Source organism: Galeopterus variegatus, unplaced genomic scaffold (assembly GCF_000696425.1).
Source record: "Galeopterus variegatus unplaced genomic scaffold, G_variegatus-3.0.2 Scaffold978, whole genome shotgun sequence".
NCBI classification, from domain to species: Eukaryota; Metazoa; Chordata; class Mammalia; order Dermoptera; family Cynocephalidae; genus Galeopterus; species Galeopterus variegatus.
The window spans coordinates 250,043-275,218 of NW_007727089.1; the positions used below are offsets into that span (position 1 = coordinate 250,043).

A 25,176-nucleotide genomic window follows, 5' to 3' on the forward strand; every position below is an offset into this window, starting at 1 on the left:
ATGGGAAAACAGGAGTAATATCAAATGATCTAACATCGTCGTTCTGAAAAAAAGAATCTACAAATAGCAAATACAAACAGTATACTCTATCTGCTTTTCAAACAATCTGATGCCATACTAAAAATTTAATTTCAAAAGACAAAGGAAAAACAAATCACAAATGAGCTAACATAAGATTTTATTGAATAAATACATGCATTGTCATATAAAATTAGTTGAACAAAAAGGACATTCTATAATTTAAAACCCCTCTGCTGTTCTCCATTTGCAGTGGGTGATGTAGCTAGAATTGGGGTTAATGCAGCATCCACAGAATAAATGCACAGCTCTACACACAGGTCTGCATTTGGCTTAGGTTCTCGAAAAAGGGCTGCCTCCTTGACAAAGAATATCTGTAAAAGGAATTCTCATAGCACAGAATATAACTTGTGGTAAATATAGCTACAGGCTTTTGTTTTGATCTGAAACTTAAAAACACCTTCATACTTTAAGGCACAAGATAGCAACCCACACATACAAGGTAACAGAGCAGCACTTCAAATCCACCGAAGTTAATTTTCCCTCCATTGGTTTGGCGCAAAGTAGAAAAGCTGAAGTTCCCCTTTCCCAGATAAATCAATTATTAAAAACTAAAAATGAGCATTTAGAGAACAACCCAAGGCTGTTTTCTATCATCCGCATCCTGGAGTGACAAGCATATAGCCTGATGTGCACAACATCTGGGAGGGACTTGAGTGCCCTAGAATCATCCCTCCTCTCTTTCCTTCTGAAGAGAAGGCGGACAGCTACTGGAGGTCTCAGACCCTGCGGGTGACAGCTCTCCCAGCACCACTGCACAGAAGACGGCAGTGCCTTGTGCTGCTGAACTGGCTTCCTTTGGGCTTTGTATCTATAATTGTACCTATTTTACCGAACTGCTTAAATAAAACATTCCATTAAGTAAAATACAAATTAAAAAGATTAAGCAAATGGGGAACAAACCCAGATGTTTATTAGGATGTTAGTAAAAATTACTACCATGATAAAATTTCAATGAGTATTTCTTCTCTTTCATAGATTATGACAGAAGCCCTTCAACAGACCTAATTTTTAAAAAACCTTCAAAAAATCTAATACCATGGGTAAGCAACTAGATTTGATAAGTTATTACCTGTCTTTCTCATGCTAACACACTATAGTTCCATGTTTTGTGTGCATATATGTTCATGTGTGTATCACTGTATTCATAAACTTCCTCTGAACAATCAATCCTGTACGCTGACATTGGAAATGGTCTATAAAGATGCTTCCGAGTGAAGTGTTAAGTAGGAGACACTGAGATACACTGGTCTACAGACTCCATGATAAACAAACCCATGGCTCAAGTGTAGGTTACAGACTGAAACAAAACTGAAATGTGCTGGGGGGGGGGGGGGGGGGGGGGGGAGGGCGTGTGCAGAAGTAACAATCGCATCCACCACAGGCACTTTGGTATGTTTGGTCACGTGAGTTATCCGTGAGTTGTTCAGTTCCATGAAATGAGTTAAGGTAGGTCTCCAAATCCAATTACAAAGCTATATTTTCCCCAATATATTTATACATAGTTTGAAAATGTTCTCATGGTTAAGGAAGTCATTTTCATCATACAGCTTAAAATATACATTTAAAAATCTTTCTGCATATGTGTACTCTTTGTTTATAGACATGCATAGCTCATGATGCTGCTATAAAGCCTCACTTCACAAGAGGTTTTGGGGAATCTTGAGTATATACAACATGCCTTTAATAATCTAAAAAGAAAAACAGATTCCAAAATAAAAATTGTGTCACAATATCCCAATATTAAGGTCAGTCATGGAGTAAAGTGAGGAAACCCAGGAAATGGTTATTTAAAACTGACAGCTGCTCTGCTGTGTGGGATCCCTCTGGTCCTGATGGTGGATACCACGAAGCTCCTGTTCAAAGACGATGTGTCCAACATAGAAGTAGAGCTAGGCTCTCCTCACATTCACAAGCGAGTGAGTGAGCTGTCAGTTTTTAACGCAATAACCTATCTACTCTTCCTGATCTCTCCAGCAACCTCTGTAATGACAACGTGCACCTTTTTTTCTTTACAGGCTGGAGAAGCACTGACAACTGACAAAGCTCACGACCGACTACTGTACCATAGCTTAACTGCTAAAGTCTGTTCCTATATTTCAGGAAAAGTATGACACATGTATCTGTGCACTCTTGCATGAATAAGTTACAACAAGCAATTAAAAATAAACTTAAGACATTTCATTTTTATGTAAGAAATTTCAGATTAGTATACAGTGATTTATGAATCATGATAATTCTCTTAATATTTTATATGACTCAGTTATAAAACACTTCTCCTCATAAGCCCTTCAACTAACTTCTCAATAATATATCTTTGTACTTATGAAAATGTTAATATTTTGAATACTTCTTTTTATCACTTATGGGCAGAAATATACTAACATTTAATAATCTTTCAGTTTTTCTTTTTAAAAAGAAAACACAAAATCGATCACTGAGAACTTTTTGCTGCAAAGATGAAAATGATTATTTGTCACAAGAATTTAATAAGTTTTAGAAGAAAATATATATTTCCTTGATCCATTTTCTTCTCAATTCAAACCAGCATGTAGAGATTATAAAAAATAGAATCTATTTACATGGCATAGTGCAGCTCAGTGATATATAAAACAAGGCAATATTAAAGCACGTACATGTATCTGCTTCCTAGCAGATACGAATGACAGAGTTTTACACACACAATAATTAACTACTATCCTACCGCACGTTGTAATAACTGGTGAAATACTAGAGGAAATTCAACATACAAAATTTAACAATAATATTGGCCAAATTTGCCTAAAATGGCAACAGTTTTATAAAACTTAATAAGGTATGTATAACTAAAAATACATGAAATTATAAAAATAACATTGGTTCGTCTGTGAGGGGATGTGTGCGAGGAGAGGTGGGGAAGAGACACTGAGCAGGCTGCCTCGCGCCAGTGTGGCTACGTCATCACCTGTGGCCTCGCCCCGTCTTCCGTGAGGTCATACCTGAGGAAGCACAGGAGGAAGCAAAAGACATGGGTCAAGTCTGGAAAGTGTTACCAGATACAAGTTGGGGTTCTCAATTTGTAGGAGGGACACTCACCACTGGGTCCAGCCTTTGGTAAGTTCTTCAGATGCCAGAGTAACCAATACCTGTACATTAAAAAATAAATATTCTGTTAAAGTAGGTGAAGGTAATTCCTTTCAGATCTCATACACTCACCACTGGGTCCAGCCTTTGGTAAGTTCTTCAGATGCCAGAGTAACCAATACCTGTCCATTAAAAAATAAATATTCTGTTAAAGTAGGTGAAGGTAATTCCTTTCAGATCTCACATTACTTCTTCTAGTCTCTCTAATCTTCTCCTGTCTTGATCCATCAATATGGAACTCTCCTCTTTCTTGAGGCTCTCGTTTTTTCAATCTTTTTTACCCTTATGATTCACCTGTAAGCTATACGGTTGATTATATCCAAGACATCCTTCTCATATCCAATAATCTTAAAATTAAGTTGTTATGAAACATCAATGGAGACAATTTATAGGGATATTGGCTAATATGCTATTAACGGCAGCACAGCTGATGTGGATTATCTCTACTTCTGCTGCTGACCAAAGTGATATCTACAATTCAAAACTACTCTTCCCCAACTTAACCTTTTGTGCATTATTAAAGAATATACTGCACAATCTTATACAAAAGTTAAATGTGAATACGGACAAAGATTAGAAAAAATTCAGAGAAATAAAACCAATGACTTGTTAGAAAAAGAACAGTGTGATTAGTTGGGGAGGTGAAATTTTAAGAGAATATTTTCCTTTGATTTTTCCTTCTATGTGATACTTGAACAAAAATTTAAAAACTTAAAAGTAAACCTTTCTTCAGCTAAAAGTTCATGGTATTAGTTTCACTAATACACCAATAACACAAATAAATAAAAACAATGAAAATAAAATACTTTCAGAATGTACCAGTGCCTCAGCTGACAGTCTTCACAGCCCACTATCTTATAAACAAGCATTAATCACAGAGTAAGTCCTCCCCGTTTCACTTACATAGGTATAGTCTAATAAACAGCACTTTAGGTAAGTCTTTAATTTTTACAAAGCGTAGGAATCGACTGAGGCTTTTTCTTAAGCTCACCTTGCCAAGAAGCCCTTTGTCTTTGGACAGGAAGCCACCACTGTTCTTCACTGCCACGTCCAGCGTTCTCCTCTGCACTTCCGGTAATGAAACACTAAAGTCAAAGCTGAAATGGGAAAAGAGGACCTTTGTTAACTTCCTCCATAATTTTGCTGTATTTTCTTATAAATAAAAATGGTATTTCTGCTTATGAGATCATTCCAAATGTTATGTTTGTTTTTTTATTATAATATTGAATTCTTCTACCAAACTTCTCCCCCCCCCAAAAAAAAAGATGACCAGTAAGGGGATCTTAACCCTTGACTTGTGTTGTCAGCACCACGCTCTCCCAAGTGAGCGAACCGGCCATCCCTATATGGGATCTGAACCTGTGGCCTTGGTGTTGTCAGCACCGCACTCTCCTGAGTGAGCCACGGGCCGGCCCTTCTACCAAACATTTTGATGAAGACTCAAGGAAAGTCTTTTTCTTTATTTCCTGAACATAAGAGAGTATCTTGGCATCCTAAAATATGTCTGGGTCCACTGTTCATTACTCCCTTACATATGGGTGGGGAATGTTCTTTGAACATATATATCTGCCTCTTCACGGGCATTAAAATATGGGATAATGTGTGAGGAAATACTCAATTCCTGAGTAATTCACTCACCCAGGCTTTATAATGACTCTTGTGTAGTCTTTAGGACCTATTCCTACTATCTCCAATAAAAAATATTATTATGTGATAGGAGCTTCACAGAATTTTTTAAAAAGTCCCCAAAGCACTTTAAAAAAAAAAAAAAAAAAAAAAAAAAAGATGACCGGTAAGGGGATCTTAACCCTTGGCTTGGTGTTGTCAGTACCCTGCTCATCCAGTGAGCAAACCGGCCATCCCTATATGGAATCTGAACCTGTGGCCGTGGTGTTATCAGCACCGCACTCTCCCGAGTGAGTCACGAGACCGGTAAGGGGATCTTAACCCTTGGCTTGGTGTTGTCAGTACCCTGCTCATCCAGTGAGCCAACCTGCCATCCCTATATGGAATCTGAACCTGTGGCCGTGGTGTTATCAGCACCGCACTCTCCCGAGTGAGTCACGAGCCGGCCTTCCCCAAAGCCCTTCTAATGACTTAAGTCAGATGTTGCAAACTAAAATGCCTACCAGGTACTGACTCCTGGTCCCACTGTGGAACCAGCATATGTCCTTTTGGAGGGGTAGCCTGTAGAGTTACCAAACCAGCATGTAGAGTCTCCAAACCTTCAAATGCAGCTAAATAAGAACATTTTGTCAAATAAAACATACCCACATCAGAATATGGTACGTGCCTGGAAGTTTCTGACTTCTGGTTTAAATAAGGTTACCGGTATGAAAATACAATAAACAAACCGTATCTTTAAATATGGAATGTAAACTGAATTCACAGATATTGACACCATTCAACTTTATTATTTCCCCAAATGTTAGTGGTTTTTAAGCCACTAGGGACTATAATGTAAGATACCAAATGTGTACAGATTGGCGGCTCTTTAAGTGTGGTCTGAGGACCCCAAGGCGGTCCTGAGAACCTCTCAAGGGTCACATGAGACTGAGCACAGAAGCAGATTCCAGCACCTACTAAGCGAGACCACCGAAGGGACGTGTAAACCTGTGGAACAGTAACCCCATTCTTCTATTTTTTTTTATTGTTTTGAAAAATAGTTTTTTCATAAAAATGTTATATTTTAAGATGTTATGGGCGTATTATAACACAGTAAGTATCAATAGATATAATCCCCCACTAGGGACTATAATGTAAGATACCAAATGTGTACAGATTGGTGGCTCTTTAAATTCCCAGTTTTAATTTATAACACAGTAAGTATCAATAGATATAATCCCCCAAAATGAAGTTCTTCAGGGTTATCAATAACTCGATCTTTCATCACCAGTCTCCCTGTGCAGTGTTTGGATCGATCACGTTCAGCACTTCTACATGACGTTCAACACGCCTGTCTATTTTAACAAGTGCACGTCTCCTAAGCTCTGGTGCAGTTTTTCACTTGCACTCCTTGACAGCGCACTGATTTACCTGCACTCTTCATTTAAGGCACTGCGCAGACTTTTCTCAGTTTGTTACTTCAACCAGGCAGTCTACTCTCAGTTGAACAAAATGCCATACCTTTGATCAAACACTGGATTTAACGTCTTCTTTGACACATGTGTTTTCCTCCTTCCTGACCTCCTCTTATCTGGTAATAAATACATGCGGACATATGGATCGGAGCCGTCTTCAGAGAAGGCAATAAGATTTCTTAAAACACAAACCAGAGAAGAGATATTAGAATTTAGGAAAATGAGAATCAGCGTCACATTCAAATTTACTTTATCAAGTTTTGATTTTATATTTACCTAAAAACCAAGAAACAACAAGGAGCAATGGATGCCAAACACAGCACAGCGTCGTTTTGCCCTCACTCCACACACTTGGTGGCGTCTTTCCAAGACTTCTCTTTTAGCAGCTTTGCCAGAGGCAAATTTTGCTTCCATTTCTTGAGCCCAGAGGTTGAGGGGCATTCTAAGCCCTTGCTCTCTGCTTCTAACATAAAAACTACTGCTTTATCCTTCCACAGTACTTCTACTGTTTTCTACCAATAAGAAACATGATCAGCTTTAGGGCCACAGAAACCAGCCTCCCAAGCGACGAAGCGGCCACGCTGCTGCCTCTGCAGGGCCTGCTCAGGCCATGTCCTTCCATCCTCCAACCAACCATAGGTATCTTCACAGACAAGGGCTCACCTCCTCCAGGAAGTCCACACCATTCTCCTCACATGACAACTGGTACAATTCAGACGCTGTCTAGTATTTGGTTATATACAACCACTTCAACTCCTTCACTTACTGACTGCCCTGAAAATCTACTTAGGGTACTATTTTGTAAAGACTCCTCTAAAATAGTCTTCTTTTATTGTGTCTCCCATAGTAATTACCTTAGTAGCAAGAGTATTGAAGGTGCTCAATAATTACATTACACTGAACTCTACATTTATATAATCTGATTTCCAAATGTCACTCATTTTACTTTCCTGTTTCCACAGCTTTTTATAAGTTCCATATTTATATCACATTTTAAACTATACTGAGACAGACAAAATCACATATGAAGAAAATAATTAGTAGGCCCACACCATCAGTCATTAATCAAATCCTAATAAAAGGAATACTGTTATCTCACTTCATATTTACGTAATTAGTATACTGCACAAGTTAAAATAAATTTTACCTGACTGTGGGGGAGAAAAGGTACACCTGCACGCTTGGGGTGCCGATGTCAATTGCTATACTCTTTTTTGAAAGACTATGGCAATAATGAGCCTATACACTTTTTGGATCTTTTGAATTGATAAAACCACTCCTGGAAATTTAATCCTAAAAAATACTTCAATAAAGAAAAGATATGTTCATTATCATGTTACATGTATTACAGACAACCTAAACATTCAACAGGAGGGAATGTTACATAAATTACAGTGCAGCAGCTCAAAGGGTTATTATAAAGCAACTAAATGGTTATGACTACAACAGAAAAAAATGATGTTATGAACAAAAAAAGGAATGAACAATTATATACAAGGATAGCAAACACTGTAGAAATACAGGCCTGTAGAGAAAGACTAGAATGTAATACAAAATATGAACGAACACACATATGTATAGGTGTGTCTACATGGATGCGTGCACGTGTGTGAGGGTTTGAGATTACAGGTGCTTTCCTCAAAATTGTCTTTCACGTTGCTGCATTTTGTTTGCTATCAATCACTGAAACAAGTCGTCCTGGGTTTTTAAATTCCCTGTTAGGGTGTTCTCACTAGTCTTTTGGGATCCTGGCCAGCTTTTCTTTCCCAAACACCTTGAAGCTTTTTTATATACATTTCCATATGTTCCAAAAAACCTAACAATTACATATTAATAAAAGCAAAACTGCTCTTCAGTTTCCTTGCATTTCTGCTGAGGGAGGGGTGGTGAGCTAACGTAAATCACAAATAAGAGAGAGACGCTATCCTCAGCCCTCTACTCGCAAAGTGCCACACGATAAAACCAACTGCCCCAAATACAAAAGTAAGAACATTTCACATGTAGAAAACACACCAACTTTATCCCTTCAATACACATATTCACTGAGAAGAGAGTATCTTCATATTCTGTACAGTACTAAAAGAACCTGAACAGTTAATAAATATTGACACTCTTTACCAGTACCATTTATAGTAGGTTTAATTGCTTTGTTCTTTAAAAAATGCAGCACAAATTGATCTGTTTAGTCACTGTAACTGTAGAGGCAGGTGCTTTTTTGGGCAGCTGTGTGATGCTGGGATGTGAACCCTTGACACCTTGGTGTCATGGCCCCACGCTCTAACCAACTGACCAGCCCGGGGCAGGTGCTTCTGTTGCCGCATGTCACGCCTCCGCTCAGCAGCCAACAGTAGAGGGACTGCTGCTGCAGCCCAGGCCTACTCACCTGCAGGAGTGCACCACCACGATGAGCTTGTTTCTCTGCGAGCTATGCCGGATTGTCAGCTGGATCTGCCCCAAGGGAGACTGTCCCAGGGTCGTCCCGCTGTGGGAAACAAAGCAAAAACATACCAGTTCTCCTCAGACTCAAAAAGCGTTGTGGTTCATAGGTACAATGCACACAGTAAGATAATTTCCATTCATTTAGACAAAAAGGAATCTTATTACCCAAGAGCATAAACATAATTTGAAACTTCTCAGTATAAATCAACCAGCCGAATTCATATTTCACTTGAGAGTTCAATATAACTTAATTATTCAAAACCGACACTTTTTCATTTGGAGCCCAAGGTGAAAATAAGACGCAGAAGTCTCCTTATTACTACAAATCAATTCTATGGTCTTTGCTAAGCACTGTCTAGCTTGCAACTACCCCAACCACATGTCCTTTCTGAAAATCTCACGAGTCACTCGCTCTGCTTTCCTGGGATGAGACTGCAACGCTCCTTCCTTCAGTCTCCCTCTGCTCAAGGCTGAAGCACAGATTCCCAAGACAACAGCAGTTCTCGTGAGTGTTCCCCGTGGTCATTTGGGCTACTCTCCAAATTTAGCTCCTGAGAAAAAGTGGTTCCTTGTTTAAAATTTTGTTTCCTTTTGGAGCAAGAGAGAAGAAAGGAACTGATTTCTTTTTTCCAAAATAATGGACCTCAGAAAGTACAGAGGAAAAAAGTTAGTGTGGGGCAGGGTCTCACAGACGTGGGCCACGCAAACTGCCATCCGTGTGTGCTCTTCTAACCCCTCGGGAGCAAGCGTGCTTCCAACTTTGCCTCCGTTTCTTTCACTATCTTCCTATTACTCAACAAGCCTCTTATAACACCATATAGAAAGAACCATTTCAAAGGTCAGTTTTACTCCTTCCACTGAGAGGAAAGGTTAGTATCCGAAGCTTGTGGTAACTACAGACTGTTTTTCCTACTTATCTAAAGAAACCACTAACACATCTATGAATCACGGGGCTTGCATAAGAAGTCAACACAAACATCCAAAGACAAACAAAAAGGGAATAGATATTAGGAATGGGATGTCGGGCAAACATGAAACAACAGGACCTATTCTTACGCAACAAAGAGAAGCCAAACCTTCTGCCAAACCTCTCAAGTCACCACAGGATGATTCGGAGGCCGACGCTGCAGAGTCTGCCTTCCTGGAATGAGGTGAGCACACTGAAGATGCATAGCCCTAAGCCTCTGGACTCTCCTATTCGTGAAACCCACTACTCCATATTTTCTAATCTTTAAATGAGAGAGTCCTAGAAAGCGGCAGGTTTTATTTTAAAAGTCAAAGACTCAGTAAGCAACACAGCCCAAAGTTCTTCTAGCTCACTTAAGATCGCGCCTCTCACCCTGCAGTAAGTGGCACACGCATTCTGATTGTGTCAGACAACACAGTGAGCATTTAGTTACTTTTCAAGCTGTCTCAGCCTTTGCCGCAGCTCCTGGGTGGCGATGGGCAGTGATATGTCGGACGCGATGCTAGGGGTGGGCTCCTTGACAGAGATGTGGCTCGGGGAGGCCAGGAGGCTGGAGGAGCTTTTGCCCAGGTCCCGCAGGCCCTGAGGGCTAGCGTCAGTGGGCTGGGTTTTCTCTTCTACACCATGCTTATCCCTGTCCCCAATGACAGGTGTGGACGGAGCTGTGTTGCTGCCACCAGTGCCTGGAGATGCAGACATCTGAGATTTGACAGATGTTTTCCTCCCTTCTTTGGAAACAGAGGGTCGTTTTACTTGAGCTGAATGTTGGTGGTCTGGAGGTCTTTCCTGCTTTTCGAGATGGAGTACCTAGAGGTGGAAATAAACATAAAAATTACAGTCAGTGATACTGGTAACACTCTGATACTTGAACAGCTTTAGATGTATTCATCTGCAAATGTTTCTTTAAAACTTGGCTCAAGAATCTTTAAAAAATACAGTCTATATATTCAGTTACTCAATTACTAAAATAATACCATATTACAAAAAACTTAGAAAAAAGTTAAAGGAATCAAAATATCATTTCTGCAATACAAACGCCATTTCTGTGTATTCCTCTCGTCTCTCCCATGTGCATGTATTTCTACACAATTCTCGCCGGAAAAGCCCACTGAGTCACATACCCTCACAGAATAAACCCCTTGTTCTACACAGGCAGTGTCCACCAGCAACTACAGAGAAAGGAAAAAACCCAACAACATTCCACTGAGCACAGTGTATACTGAGTAAACCCTCCACTCTGGGGTTACTGTGATGGCCTGAAGGTTTTTCCTTCTTTTATAAAATAAAGTTGCAGTAAACATCTTTATGTTCATGGCCTCCCACACTTTGTATTATTACCAAAAGTCAGATTTCTGGGAAAAGGGCCACTGATCCAATGGACCCTAGGATTAATGGTTTGGGGATACTGCAGTCCTTTCTGGAAAGGCTGGACCAATACCCAGAGCCTTGCTAGGTGCAGGGAGACCATTTCCACCACACCCTCAACAAACTAAATCTGTTTTATTTATTTATTTTTCCTTAAAGTTGGGCCTTTATTTTAATTTGCATTTTTTTATTAGTGAGTTTTAGCATTTTCCCATATTTGTGCCAGTTTTATCTTCAACATTTCTGTAGGTATTTACAAATAAATCATGGTCTATTTTGGACAAAAAAAGGTATTTTTCTCTGTAAGTTCTATCTTCTTGTAAAAAGTTTTATTAAATTATCTCCCCTGAATAACCTTTGAAAACTTAACCTTAGAAGAAAACTTGTTGATTCAGATAGTAATACTTTCTGAGCCAAAGGATTAAAAAATGGTTGGCTGGGTTCATGTTAAAGCATAATGAATAATTTTGGGCCTGCTCAAGCAAGCTGGAATTATTACTTTTGTTATGCATCCGAGTGTAAGCCCTAACTGCCTCTCCTCTCCCTGAGCTCCTCCAACATTTGGCAAGTTCCACTGTTCTCCAGCAGCACTGTCCCACCATACCCGGCACTAAGGCTGTCACTGTCTTCATATCATCTGCCCCTTGTGCCCATGAAGCATCTACCCTTTCAGGACCTAGCCATTAGCATCCCTGCCAGTAACCCATTTCTTCCCATCCACGATTGTATCTGTTGCAAAAGACTGCACAATACCCTGAGGGCAAGCTTCATTTTTATTGTGCTGTTTGGACCCGAGTTACTGAGGTGGAATCGCTGATTCAAGGTCATGTCGTCACTTGTGAGCAACTGACTGAGGGGGATCTTCAGGTTCCCCAGACAACACTGATGCTGTTCATCTTTGACCTGGAAAACATAGGACGGAAAACACACTCACTCCAAGGACAAAGGTTGCAGAAACTACAGAAAATGTAGAAATGGCCACCAAATTAGTCTTTAAAAAGCATATTTAAAAAAACCCCAAAACCATATTTCAGCCATATTCTTTTAAGCAGTGTTTCCATAAATGATTAACACAGTATGACCTTAAAGGAAGACACAAAACACTGTAACAAGCTAAGTACCTCTGACATATGTATCTGTCATTTGCTCATTACAAAATTATAATGAGCACAATAAAAAACAAGTTATTTTTCATGAATTTGTTATGAGAACCTTGAGTTAAGACCCAATAGTCTACACAAATGTGAAGAGAAGAAATGTCTTTTAATTCCTGTGAAAATAGTGGCAATATGCATGTGTAGTGATGTGTAAAGTTTCTACTGGTTACACTTATTTATGAAGAAAATACATTTATAAGTATCTTTTAAGCCTTCTCTACTCAAAATCTACATGGTTGTTTTGAAAATTTACAACATCTGCTTTACATGCATGGTAATTTCTTTACGCTGAATAAAAATCTTCAGCATTACCTCTGTAACAGGAACTATTCCCATTAGACTGTTGCAATACAAAATAGTTTAATCAAATAGAGTAAGGACTCTGGAGGTTTCATAGCCTATGTGAAAACAGAGAAGTTAACACGTAACCTACATAGGAAAACCTAAAGCCCAATTGTTTCTTTTTAAGCTATAATCACAAAAGCATTTTAAAATGAAATAAGTATTACAACGTTTACCAAACCTTAAAAGTTGTTTTTTTTAAATCCTAGATCGAATAGGAATATTGCAATTGATGAAGGAAAAATTAGCTAGACAAAATACAAATCATTTTGTATAAAACAAATGTAAACATATAAAACAGCAAACAGAGTCATGAAACAGGGCTGGGTATGCCTGAGCAGTGACCAGGGCTCCCTCACAGTCCCAGCTGCTTACAGCCCTGCTCCATTCATGTAGGTTCAAGATGTGCGTGGCAAAAACGAAGACTGAGAGGACAAAACAGAAAAGGACCAGGGCTCCCTCACAGTCCCAGCTGCTTACAGCCCTGCTCCATTCATGTAGGTTCAAGACGCGCGTGGCAAAAACGAAGACTGAGGACAAAACAGAAAAATTCACAAGTACAGTCAGAGATTTAAACACCACACTCTAAATACCCGACATAACAAGTAGCCAGGAAGTTAACAGTAAGGATGCAGAGCACCTGAGCAATGCTACCTACCACTCTGATCTGCTGACGTTCACAGAATACTCCCCAACAACGGAGAGGCCCATGCTCTTCTCAGATGCACATGAGGTGCACACTGAGATGGACAATACTCTGGGCCACAAAACTCTCGTCTCAAATGCAGAAGCACCCAAGTCACACAAAGAGTGTACTCTGACCACTACAGAATGAAATTATGCTCAATAATACAGAGATCTAGAGAAATCCCCAAATGTTCAGAAACTAAATAACACATACCTTTAAATAAATAACCCATGGGTCAAAGAAAGAAATCCAGAGGGAATTATCAAAAGGAATGAGAACAAAACACAACCTGCCAAAGTATGGGAGATGTAGCTAAAGTAGAACTTAAAGAGAAATACGTCAGACTAAATGCCTATAAGATAAAAGAAGAAAGGTTTCAAACCAAGCTTCCACTTTAAGAAACCAGGAAAAGAGAAGCAAATGAAACCCAAAGTAAGTAGAAGAAATGAAATAATAATGATCACAACCAAAACCAACGGCACAATAGAGAGAAAAGTAATAATGATCATAAATAATTAATATGTATTATTATTATATAATTATTATTGTATATTATTAATATATTATTATATATTATTATTAATATATTCATATTAATAAATATTAATAGTAATAATAATAATGAAACCAAAAGCTGGCTTTCTGGGAAAATAAAATCCATAATCCTCTTGCAGACTGATCACGAAGAAAAAAGAGAAAAGACAAAAATTACCAATATCAGGAATGAAAGATGTGCCATCTCAATTGGATATTAAAAGAACATTAAAGGTATATTATAAATAACCTCCTACACCAAAAAAGTTTCAAGAATTTAGGTGAAATGATCAAATCCCTTGAAAGACATAAATACCAAAAATCAGCAGGAAGAAATAGACAACCTGGATAGATCTAAACCTACTGACGGAATTGAATTTGTACCTAAACACCTCACACAAAAAACTGCAGGCTTGAATGGCTTCACTGGTGAATTCTACCAAATACGTGACAGGGGAAAAAATATCAATTTTACATAAGCTCTTTCAGAAAATCGGAAAGAAGGGAATACTCCCCAACTCATTCATGAGGCCAGCAACACCCTGATACCCAAACTAGGAAAAGATATTATACGAAAGCAAAATTACCGATCAGTCTCCTTCATGATGAAGATGCAAAAATTCTTAACAAAACTTTAGCAAGTTGAATTAACAATAGAATAGTACAATGGATGCTACATCACGACCAGTCGGGCTTATCCTGGGATAAAGGTTTGCTTGTAAGGTTTTCAAATATTAAACCTTGAAATGCAAATAAAGAGTTGCAAAGTTTGTTTAACATTTGAAAATCAATGTGTATTTCACCATATTTACAGACTTAAAAAAAGAAAAACCGTATGATCATCTCAACAGATGTAAAAAAGCCTTTAACTAAATTCAATATCCACTCATGATAAAAACTCTCAGCAAACTAGTAATAGGAGTAGAAGGAAACTTTCTCATCCAGATAAAAGGTATCTAATACTTCCAATCAACATCAGACTCAATGGTGAGAGACATAAGGCTGGGGAGGAGGCCAGGTGTCCACTCACACCACTTCTGCATACTGTCAGAGGTCCTAAGCAAGACACTAAGGCAAGAAGAGAAAGTAAAGGCATCAGATTGGAAACAAAGAGGTAGAAGTGTCATTATTAGCAGATAACATGATTGTCCATCTATGAAATCCTAAGGGACCTACAAAAAAGCTATTAGAACTAATAAGCAAGTTTAGCAGGGTTGTAAGAGGATATCGACATACAAAATCCATTTAAAAAAATCAAAAATTGAAAATAAAAAAAAATACCGTTTACAGTAACATCAAAAAGTATGAAATATTTAGGAATAAGTTTGATAAAAATGTACAAGATCTGTTCTGTACGTTAACAACTACAAAACACTCCTGAGGGAAATTAAAGAATACCTATATAAATAAAGTGATACAATGTTTCTATGGATTGTAAGATTCAGTGTTGTAGGAATGTCAATTCTACACACTTGATCTATAGTTTCAGTGCAATTCCTATCAAAATTCTAGCAGATTTTCTGTAGAAATTGGCAAGCTGACATGAAAATTCATATGGAAATGCAGGCTTAGAACAGCCAAAACAATTCTAAAAATAACAAAGTTTGAGGGTTTATATTATTTGATTTTAAGATTTACTTATAAAGCACCATAATAAAGACAGACATATAGAACAATGGAACAGAAGGGAATTCCAGAAACAGACCCACACACACATGGCCACACGACTGAATTTCCACAAAGTTGCCAAGCTAATTAAGTAGGGCAAAGAATAATCTTTCAAAAAAAACTGCTGAATGTTTGTGCAGCCACTTATAAAAACTGAACCATGACCCTTACCTCATACTTTAAATATTTTTTAAATAGGACACAAAGAATATAAACTGAAAAGAAAAAGGGTGATAAATTGAACTTCATCAAATTTTAAAACTTCTGTTCTTCTAAAGACAGTTTTGAACATGAAAAATCAAGCCCTAGATTGAGAGAAAATACCTGCAAAACATGTATCCAAAAAGCACTTGTTTCAAAACTCCTTACAATTCAGTATTAAGAAGACAAATAACCTAATTAAAAAAATGGGCAAAGGAACTGAACAGACATCTCACCACAGAAGATGTACAGATGTAAAATAAACACATAAGAAGACACTAAGCACCATTAGTAACCACATTGAAACCATCACGAGACACTACCATCTACTCACTGACAATGCAGTGCTGGCAAAATGTGGAGAAGTGCGACTCCTGTACACTGCTGCTGGGAGTGTAGAACGGCATGAGCACTTTGGAAAACAATTTGGCAGTTTATTAAGAAGTTAACCATGCACGTTCCATTCTGCTCCTAAGTATTTACCCAAGAGAAATGAAAGCATATGTCTACACAAAGATTTGTGTGTGAACACTCATGGCAGATCTGTAACAGGTCTACACTGGAAAGAATCTAACCTTTTACTAATCTTGTATTGACAGGTGAGTGGATAAGCAAACCGCGGCACATCCATACCATGGAATACTACTCAGCAATAAAAAGGGACAAACCATGGACATCTGCAGCGACACAGGTAAACCTCAAAATAAGTACCATGAAAGAATACAAACAAGAAAGAGTTCATACTGTATAGTTCTATTTTTGTAAAACTGTACAAAGCTACCGACAATCCATAGTGACAGAAGGCAGATCTGTGCTTGCCTGGGGGAGGGATGTGGCAGGCATGCATTACAGAGGAAATAAGGGAACTTTTGGAGGGATGGGTATATTCACTGTCCTGACTGTGCTGACGAGTCCTTGGGTGTATACACAAGTCACAACTCACCAAATTGTACACTTTAAATATGTGGTTTATTATATGTCAGTTATATTTAAACAAATTAACTTAAAAATGCAAATAAAATACCTCGACTTCAAGGTCCTGGCGCTTAGGATTGTGAATGAAGAAGGTAAAGTTTTCCTCCCACACAGGTTCATTGGTTTTGTACCGAATCTGGAAGAAATATCCAAATATCAGTTCTGTGATATTTCCTGTGTAAACAGGCTACCAACACTGTGCTCACTCATTTAATAAGCCTGGAAACTTAGGATGAATTTAAATTCCAAAACATGTTTACTGAGTATGTACTATGATATGTGAATTGTGGAAAGCATTCAAAGATGAGAGACAGCCCAAAGATTTTCGTGTGTGCCAGGGAAATGAACAGACATGAAACCCCAGTCTGCATGCCCAGCAACAGCGACTCTACCTGCTGCTCTGGCCTTGGTTCACTGGCTCTCAGTGCCCAGGATGTGGATGCACACGGCACGCTTCTTAAGTTGTTCACAATTAAATGTGGACAACGGCCTACACCTTTGAATAATTTCTGAAATGTTTTTTATCACATCAGCAAAGTAGAACATATTACAGCTATAGCAACACCCTCTCTTCACCCTCTCTTTCAATTCTTGACTCTAATTGTATTTGTAATTTTAAGCACTGTTGGTTATCTTTTAAACAAAATATTTATAGTGTGTGCAAAAGAAATTTAGGAACTTATTCTATGTATCTACCCATGAAATTGAACAAAAGTATACTCATATATTATTTTTTAATGTTATTTTTAAAAATAAACAAAATATTTGTTACCAAATTAGGTAGCTGGTTATTGACCAAATGACTGACTTTAGGGGGGGTGGGGGAGATTTGGAAAGCAATGGTCTGGATGTCTTCACCATCACACAACTTGAAAACCATCTAATTGCAACTTGACCTTCCCAACCTATGACTGGCAACAGTGACAAATACGAATCTAGGATGACAATCACAGAAAATGAGTCACAATGCGGGACCTTACCTTACTCTCTTGAGCCTTGTGCCCAACCGACATTTGTACAAGAGGATTTGGGTTGCTGTTTATTTTCTTTCCTGACTATCCCAAAACAAAAAAAGACAAAATAAATCAATAAACACATTTTGAAATAGGTCTTACTAAAAATAAAATTACTGGCTTATATTAACAGTGATTTCTATTTTCCTCTGATGCTTCAGATAGAGAGAATATCTGGGAACAGTTTAAATGGAAAACAATTGCTAAACACACCCCAGACCATAATTATATCTACCATGAAATAAATTAAGAAAATGTCCACGTGCACACAATTTTTTAAACGTTAAGGTCTTTTATTTTTAAAGCAAGCTATTTTGGGAAAACTGAATCTTCTTTAATGTTAATTACAGTTCTCAAACTTATTTACTGAAATAACAAAAATAAATAAAGGTCAATGAATGGAAACCAAAAAAAGTGAGAAAAGACAAATGCAAAAGAATGTATAATTTAGAACATTTCTCTGAGTGGAATAATAAAATACTTTCAAGTGTCAAACATATAGCTATCAGATATCAAATCTTGCTTACCAGCTGCTAAGTAATTTTGACTAGAAGAATAAACATCAGTTTAGAATCACATTAAATTAAGCAGATACAAGGGTACATAAAAAAGTTTGTGGAAAAATAGAATTAAATGATAACACAAAACTTTCCACAAACTTTTTGAAGTACTCTTGTATAAATATAATGAAAAAAATTCAGGAGTAAGAAAAAACAGTAGAAGCATACTTGAGCACAGACAGTTGATTGAAGAAAACATAGTAAAATACAACATATACGTGACATGAGGTTTATTTATAACTTAGCCCCACAAGAAGATGCAGTTAAATGTCTGTGTTAGTGAAAATTAATTAGAAGGTCACAAAAATGTTTTTTAGTTAAATAATTTTAGAGTCAATCCTCAACACTGCAGCAATGACATAAATAGGCATCAAAATCATATGATTATTGGAAAAAAATATTACTAGCCCAAACCTACTGCGATAATCTATTTTCTGGTTCATCTTTTTGAAGTGAATGATTCTGCAAAATGAAATAAATACTGTTAAAAAAAAAAAATCCAAGGCTACAGAGTACTGTGGCAGAGAATACTAATTTTCCCAATTTTCTCCTTTGTCCTTTAATATTAGAATTCCCACGTTTTAGCTGAGCACAAGTCCTCTGTAAATAAAGACTCTATTTCCAAACCTCCCCTGCAGTTAAGTGTGGCCAGGTAACTAAGGCCTGGCCTTAAAGGAGAATGTGTCCTCTCCTGCCCTTGTTCAGGAGGTGGGAGCCACGTGTTGGTCACAGGCCAGAATTCTGTTACATTAGAGGAAAATAAGCTTTTGTCTTGCTTAAGCTACTGCTACATTTGAACTAAGGCCTGGCCTTAAAGGAGAATGTGTCCTCTCCTGCCCTTGTTCAGGAGGTGGGAGCTACATGTTGGTCACAGGCCAGAATTCTGTTACATTAGAGGAAAATAAGCTTTTGTCTTGCTTAAGCTACTGCTACATTTAAGTCTTTGAAACAGAAGCTGAGCTTGTTTCTTAACTAATATAAATACTTTATCTCTGAAAAAGTGGCCATTCATTCCTAGAGATTTACTACGTGTTATCAATTTTAATACACACGTATTTCCCCCCATTTCCTAACACCTCTAAAAACAAAATGAAACTTACAATACTCTGAAAAAGTGGCCATTCATTCCTAGAGATTTACTACGTGTTATCAATTTTAATACACACATATTTCCCCCCATTTCCTAACACCTCTGAAAACAAAATGAAACTTACAATGATAACATTATGTACCTGCTTTCGGGCAGTTCACAGTTAGATAGCTGTCATTGCATTAACCAATTTATATTGCTTATATTTTCCTTTTACGTATGCATGTGAATGACATGGTAAAAATCTATACTTATCCTAAGTCCAAAAATTCTTTCAGTAAGTCTAAAATAAACACTATCAAAACTGGCATTTAAACATCTTTCTTAGTGGTACATAAAATAATGGTGTATCTTAAAATAACTGATGTTTTAGATTCTATGAAATGAGGCAAAATCACTTAAGTTTTCTACCATGGTACAATATTCAAAATGCATCAACACAAGTCAAAATTACGAAGTATAATGAAAATATACGCCTTTAAGTCAGGCTGTCTTGAATTTAAATCTCAGTTCTTTCCCACTTGGTTGTTGAGACGCACCTCAGTTTTCACGTCTATAAAACTAGCACCACAACATTTCCAGAACCTTGCTGTTAGGCACAAATGAGCCAATGTAATAACACAGCAATTATCAAACATATATTATCTTAGCTACACTGTGCACTTTTACATGAGTTACTTTATTTAATTTACTCTACCCAATGAAGATATTACTTCCATTCCATAAATAACAAAACAGAGTGGATTACATATCTGGCTATAGGTCATACTGCTGAGTAGTTAAGCTGAAATTCAAATCCAGTCTGATTTCAGAGCCTTCATTCCTAACCATTATGTTCTGTTAGTCAATAGCCTTCAGATAACAACCAAAAAAATGGGTACAGAAAGAATGCTGAGGTAATTCCTTTCAGGGTCCTGGCGGGTACAGTTATTTCAACTGTTACTAGTACTCAAAAGGAGTAACTTCCTACTAAACCACATTTTACTTCCTCGGTATGGAACGCAGTCAGGGTTTAACGAACACTACATTAAAAAGCAGACTTTGCCATTATCCTTCAATTCTGAAATGTAGCTTATTTTTTCTAGATGAAATTGGTTAAATGCCATCCCTGTTTCTTTGGAACAGAATTTTCTTGAAACAATTACATTTAAAAATTCTCCCTCTCCCACAAATATTTAAGCCAAAATTTTTCAAAAGTATTAGAGAAAAAATAATAAAACATTACAAGTCATAAAAAACTTTTAACAATTTAGCCAGAGAATATATGTTAATGTCATGTTTTAGAGAGTGGAGCTTAGTTTTCAATATACCTCATTTAATGAAGTTTAAAACCTCGAGAAATATATCACCCAAACCCAGCAGCACCAAAAGCCATGAGGTTGTTGACTCAGAGATGACCCTAATTCAACATATTGGAAGAGGTGATTTTTTTTAGTGCATGTTCACAGTTCACAAGGCATACCTTTAAAAGAATTCACACAGCAGAACTACTTTATTGTTTATACTGGTTTATGATGAAGTCTTCCACTAAGAAAACCAGAAGCAGATAGTCATTTTCTGAAAAAGTGACAGAATAAGTTGCCCCTACACACCACTGACCTACTTCGACTTTTTAAAAGGCCTTCTATAGGTGCAGCAGGTAGAGTAGGGGGCCAAGGGCACCTCTCACTGTGGGTGACTCTAAACAGCTCCTCTAGTCCTTCAGAGTCTTGGCTTTACTCATCTATAAAATAGGGCAAAATACCTACTATTCAAGTTTTGCCCCCAACCTCCTTTTTTTAAAAAATAAAAATAAATAGAGAATACATGTGGAAATCATTTAGAAATAGAAATGGACTCCTACAAAAATGCAAAGCACTATCATTATTAAATTCAAGGGACAAATGGACTTAAAGAATCTCACTAATTACTGAATTAAATCTGAAGAGTGACTTTCTACACTAGTAATGACTACACCTTCAGTGGCTTTCTATGACTTCAAAACAAGTGAAAGTAGCTTTCTGCTCAAGTACCAAGAACAATACCAACAATCAAGGTGCCAGACATAAAGAGCCAGGGGGAAAAAGATGCAGAGATCAAAACCAAAATCAATTATCTACTCCAGGAAATTCTTTAAATTCCTTAAAAGAAGCTGAATTATTATTATTATTATTTTTTAAAGATGACCGGTAAGGGGATCTTAACCCTTGACTTGGTGTTGTCAGCACCATGCTCTCCCTAGTGAGCTAACCAGCCATCCCTATATAGGATCCAAACCCGTGGCCTTGGTGTTATCAGCACCACACTCTCCCAGGTGAGCCACGGGCTGGCCCTAAAAGAAGCTGAATTATGAACTCAACATAGTTTTCTTCTCCTTAGGAGCTCTGACTAAACCATGCAGGAGAAGGCAAATCTTCATTAAAAATGGGTGAATTTCTATCTTTGTGTGACCTCCCCTGGGTGACTGAGAGTTGACTGCACAGCTGGACTGTGAAGGCGGCCTGAGTCCTAACACACCTGCGTTTGGCCAGGAGGAGAAAGTAGATTTAAGAAAGTTTTGCGGGCCAGCCCCGTGGCGCACTCGGGAGAGTGCGGCGCTTGGGAGCGCAGTGGCACTCCCGCCGCGGGTTCGGATCCTATATAGGGATGGCCGGTGCGCTCACTGACTGAGTGTGGTGCGGGCGACACCAAGCCAAGGGTTGCGATCCCCTTACCGGTCACAAAAAAAGACCAAAAAAAAAAAAGGAAAGTTTTGCAAAAGTCTACAAAGAAATACTTAATATCGCACATTGAAATGGACTACAAGAAAAATCAATTTTAATAACTGTGGCTTCATTTCTTCCTCAGAAGAATTTTTATTTTTGCTTTTTTTTTTTTTTTCCTTTTTTGTCTTTTTTTACTGACCGGTAACGGGATCGCAACCCTCGGTGTCGCGCCCGTACCGGGGACCGGCAACGGGATCGCAACCCTCCGTGTTGCGCCCGCACCATGCTCAGCCAGTTAGCGGGAACCGGTCTCCACGTGGGATCCGAACCCTAGGTGGGAGAGCCGCCACGCTCCCAAGCAGCGCACTCTCCAGTGCGCCACCGGGCTGGCCCTATTTTTGCTTTTTATGGACCAGCAGCAATTTAGGGACTGAAGGCTTCTCCACCACTCACTGGGTTTGTTCATTGCACCGTGGATGCACTCACCAACGTTAGTGCAGTGTTACACTTTACAAAGCAAGCACAAAACAAATACACGGTAACTGAAATCATGCAAGAAAATAAAAAAGCATGCCATATCATTCCACCACTAAGTAGACTGCATTAGAAGTTCCAGTCCACATTCTGGCAATCTCCATTAAAAACAAAAGGAAGAAAAAACACTGGAGGACTCACAAATAGTGCTCTATAGACTGAGGTAGTATTTTCACAAAACACTAGTCCCGACGCTCGCCTCTCTTTTAAGTAGCCACACCCAAAGTTTCCCTCGTAGATACTCTTAGAAAGTGGAGACGGGAGGAGAAAGCAAAGAATGGTGGATTGTGGTCAATGCACGCACCAGAAGCTCTAATAAACAGGAGTGTAAAGGCAGAGTCAAAGAATCCCACAAAACACAGGGGAACCATCAGCAAATGCTCCCGTTTAAAACAAACACCCATCAGGGCTGAAGCTTTGCAGAGACCCTTTGCCTCTGACGGCCATAGCATAATCATGCACAAAGTGCCCTTTTAATAGAAGAGTAATACATTCACTCCGTTTAAAACAAACACCCATCAGGGCTGAAGCTTTGCAGAGACCCTTTGCCTCTGACGGCCAGAGCATAATCATGCACAAAGTGCCCTTTTAATAGAAGAGTAATACATTCACTCTTCTTTCTTTCCTTTTTTTGCTTATGTGATATTATTCAAATTTCAACTTAATGCGGTAAAACACATAGTTCTAAAAGAGACCTCATCTTTTCTCACCAATTAACTGATACTATTTCCTATGCCCTAAAATATACAACAAATTCACTTCTATCAGGCATTATAAAAGACTTCTTAACAAACATTACTATGGTTAAAAACAAAAAGTTCTACTCTATTAGAAATTCTGTAAGAAGGTTAAATAACAATGAAATAACTTTTCCCAAATTGAAATTATTACAGATAAAGTCACAGACTTTACATCGGAAGACTGACCAAAAGGTTAAGGTGAACTTTAAGAGAAATATAAGAATTTAAGAAGTTAAAATCACTCAAGAAAACTTCATTGAAAGAGTAAAATTATATGTAATTACATACAACAAAGAGTACATTACATCCTCCCAATATGAAAAAAATTAATGATCATATTTTAATTGTCAGTAACTTTATATAAAATGTACTGATGCACAAAGTAGACTTACTTTGTTTTTGAGCAAAGCCCAAGTAAATTTCCAAAACTTGAGAGGTGCTAAATGAAACAAAGGTTGCAAATTTCATGAACTATAAGAAAACATAGTTTAACCATGGTAAGGTACGACTACATTGGATGAACCATTTGTAATTTAAGTCCAGGATGCAGTGTTGAAAAGGCCAAGTTAAAAGCTTCTTTGCTTCTTTGTTGATCTCTACCAAGTAAATACTGACAGAGAGAGGAAGGACACAGGAAGACTATTTACTTACAAACGCACTTAGGTGAATGACATGTACTACGCATGAGGAATTATGCAACGGACAATCTTGGGGGGAAACAAACCCTGTAACTGGTGGCAACAATCTTTCTTTCAATAAAGATGGCACTGGCAAAATGAAATGAAGAGTGGCCATCTAGTGAACAAGTACAAGCATCAAAACAATTATCAGACACACAAAGTCAGGGCAATGGCAGCATTACCCTGAATGGTGGGGTTAAAATGCTCCTTCTCCACGGTCACGGTTATTATCTATAAAATTGTACTTCACAGTCTCTTTCTAAGAACAAAACAATTCTGGTGCAAACAAAAGCAAATGCTTTTAGGCTGTAGAACACCATGCACTTGACAGCAGATTATCCAAAGGCACCGTGTATCTTTCTGCTCTGCTAGAAGCGTCCCAGGCACCTGAGGGCTCAGCACTAGTCTGGAAGCACCACTGCCTCCTTGCGCCCAGGGACCGCCAGGCCAGCTGCTCACACAGTGCCATGCTACAGCTGGGAGGAGCTTGGAGACTGCAATCAGAGCTGCTCCACTGTGTTCCCATTCCAAGTAGAGAAAATTTCCACCTTTAGGCAACTAAATTTTAATAATTAGTGATTTTCTACAGAATATCTTCTTCCCCTATCTACTAGTCGTCTTCTTTTCCTACGTATTGGAGATTTCTTCATAGAACATGTCGGAATAAAGATAATTCTGAACATCCTGGATAAATCCAGTAAGACATGTAAACATAAATACACATGCCTGAAGCAAACACTAACTTATCCTTCTCCACTGCTGCTCTCCTGCACTGGAGGTTGAGTGAAAACACAGTAAGACAAGAACAGGTGCACACTGTGACTGAACAAAGCAGTGGTTCCCAAGCAAGATCTGCTACCAGGAAATAAGCACCCAAATAAGTTATCACCGTGTTGCCTACCGGAAGGTTCCTTGCTGAATCCAAATACAAGATCAGCAATGCAGAAGAAAGACCATCATTGGCTTGGTCTTTGTCAGCTCTGATGCCTGCCAGCACCTAAAAGGAAAGAAAAAACCCTCAGCAGGCATGTTTCCACATGACTATAGACTATTTCTTTTTTTTTTTTTTTCCTTTTTGTCTTTTTTCGTGTCCGGCAACGGATCGCAACCCTCAGTGTCGCGCCCATACTGGACCGGGACCGGCAACGGGATCGCAACCCTCGGTGTCGCGCCCGCACCTCGCTCAGCCAGTGAGCGGGAATGGTCTGTATGTGGGATCCGAACCCTTGGCGGGAGCGCCGCCACACTCCCAAGCGGC

The 25,176-nt window shown here is 38.4% G+C and overlaps 1 protein-coding gene across 1 annotated transcript in view; it reads right to left on the reverse strand.

Moving 5' to 3' along the window:
* Positions 1-2,241: 2,241 nt before the first annotated feature.
* Positions 2,242-25,176, reverse strand: part of ESYT2 (extended synaptotagmin-like protein 2) — a 52,651-nt gene continuing 29,716 nt past the window's right edge. Inside the window, exons 11-20 of the mRNA XM_008573971.1 lie at positions 24,820-24,915; positions 17,598-17,672; positions 16,667-16,753; positions 11,806-11,955; positions 10,121-10,494; positions 8,665-8,763; positions 6,328-6,459; positions 4,193-4,298; positions 3,274-3,323; positions 2,242-3,056 (exon numbers count right to left, since the gene is read on the reverse strand). Coding sequence (XP_008572193.1) covers positions 3,011-3,056; positions 3,274-3,323; positions 4,193-4,298; positions 6,328-6,459; positions 8,665-8,763; positions 10,121-10,494; positions 11,806-11,955; positions 16,667-16,753; positions 17,598-17,672; positions 24,820-24,915 — 1,215 coding nt within the window. The 3' untranslated portion in view covers positions 2,242-3,010. The remainder of the gene's footprint in view (positions 3,057-3,273; positions 3,324-4,192; positions 4,299-6,327; positions 6,460-8,664; positions 8,764-10,120; positions 10,495-11,805; positions 11,956-16,666; positions 16,754-17,597; positions 17,673-24,819; positions 24,916-25,176) is intronic.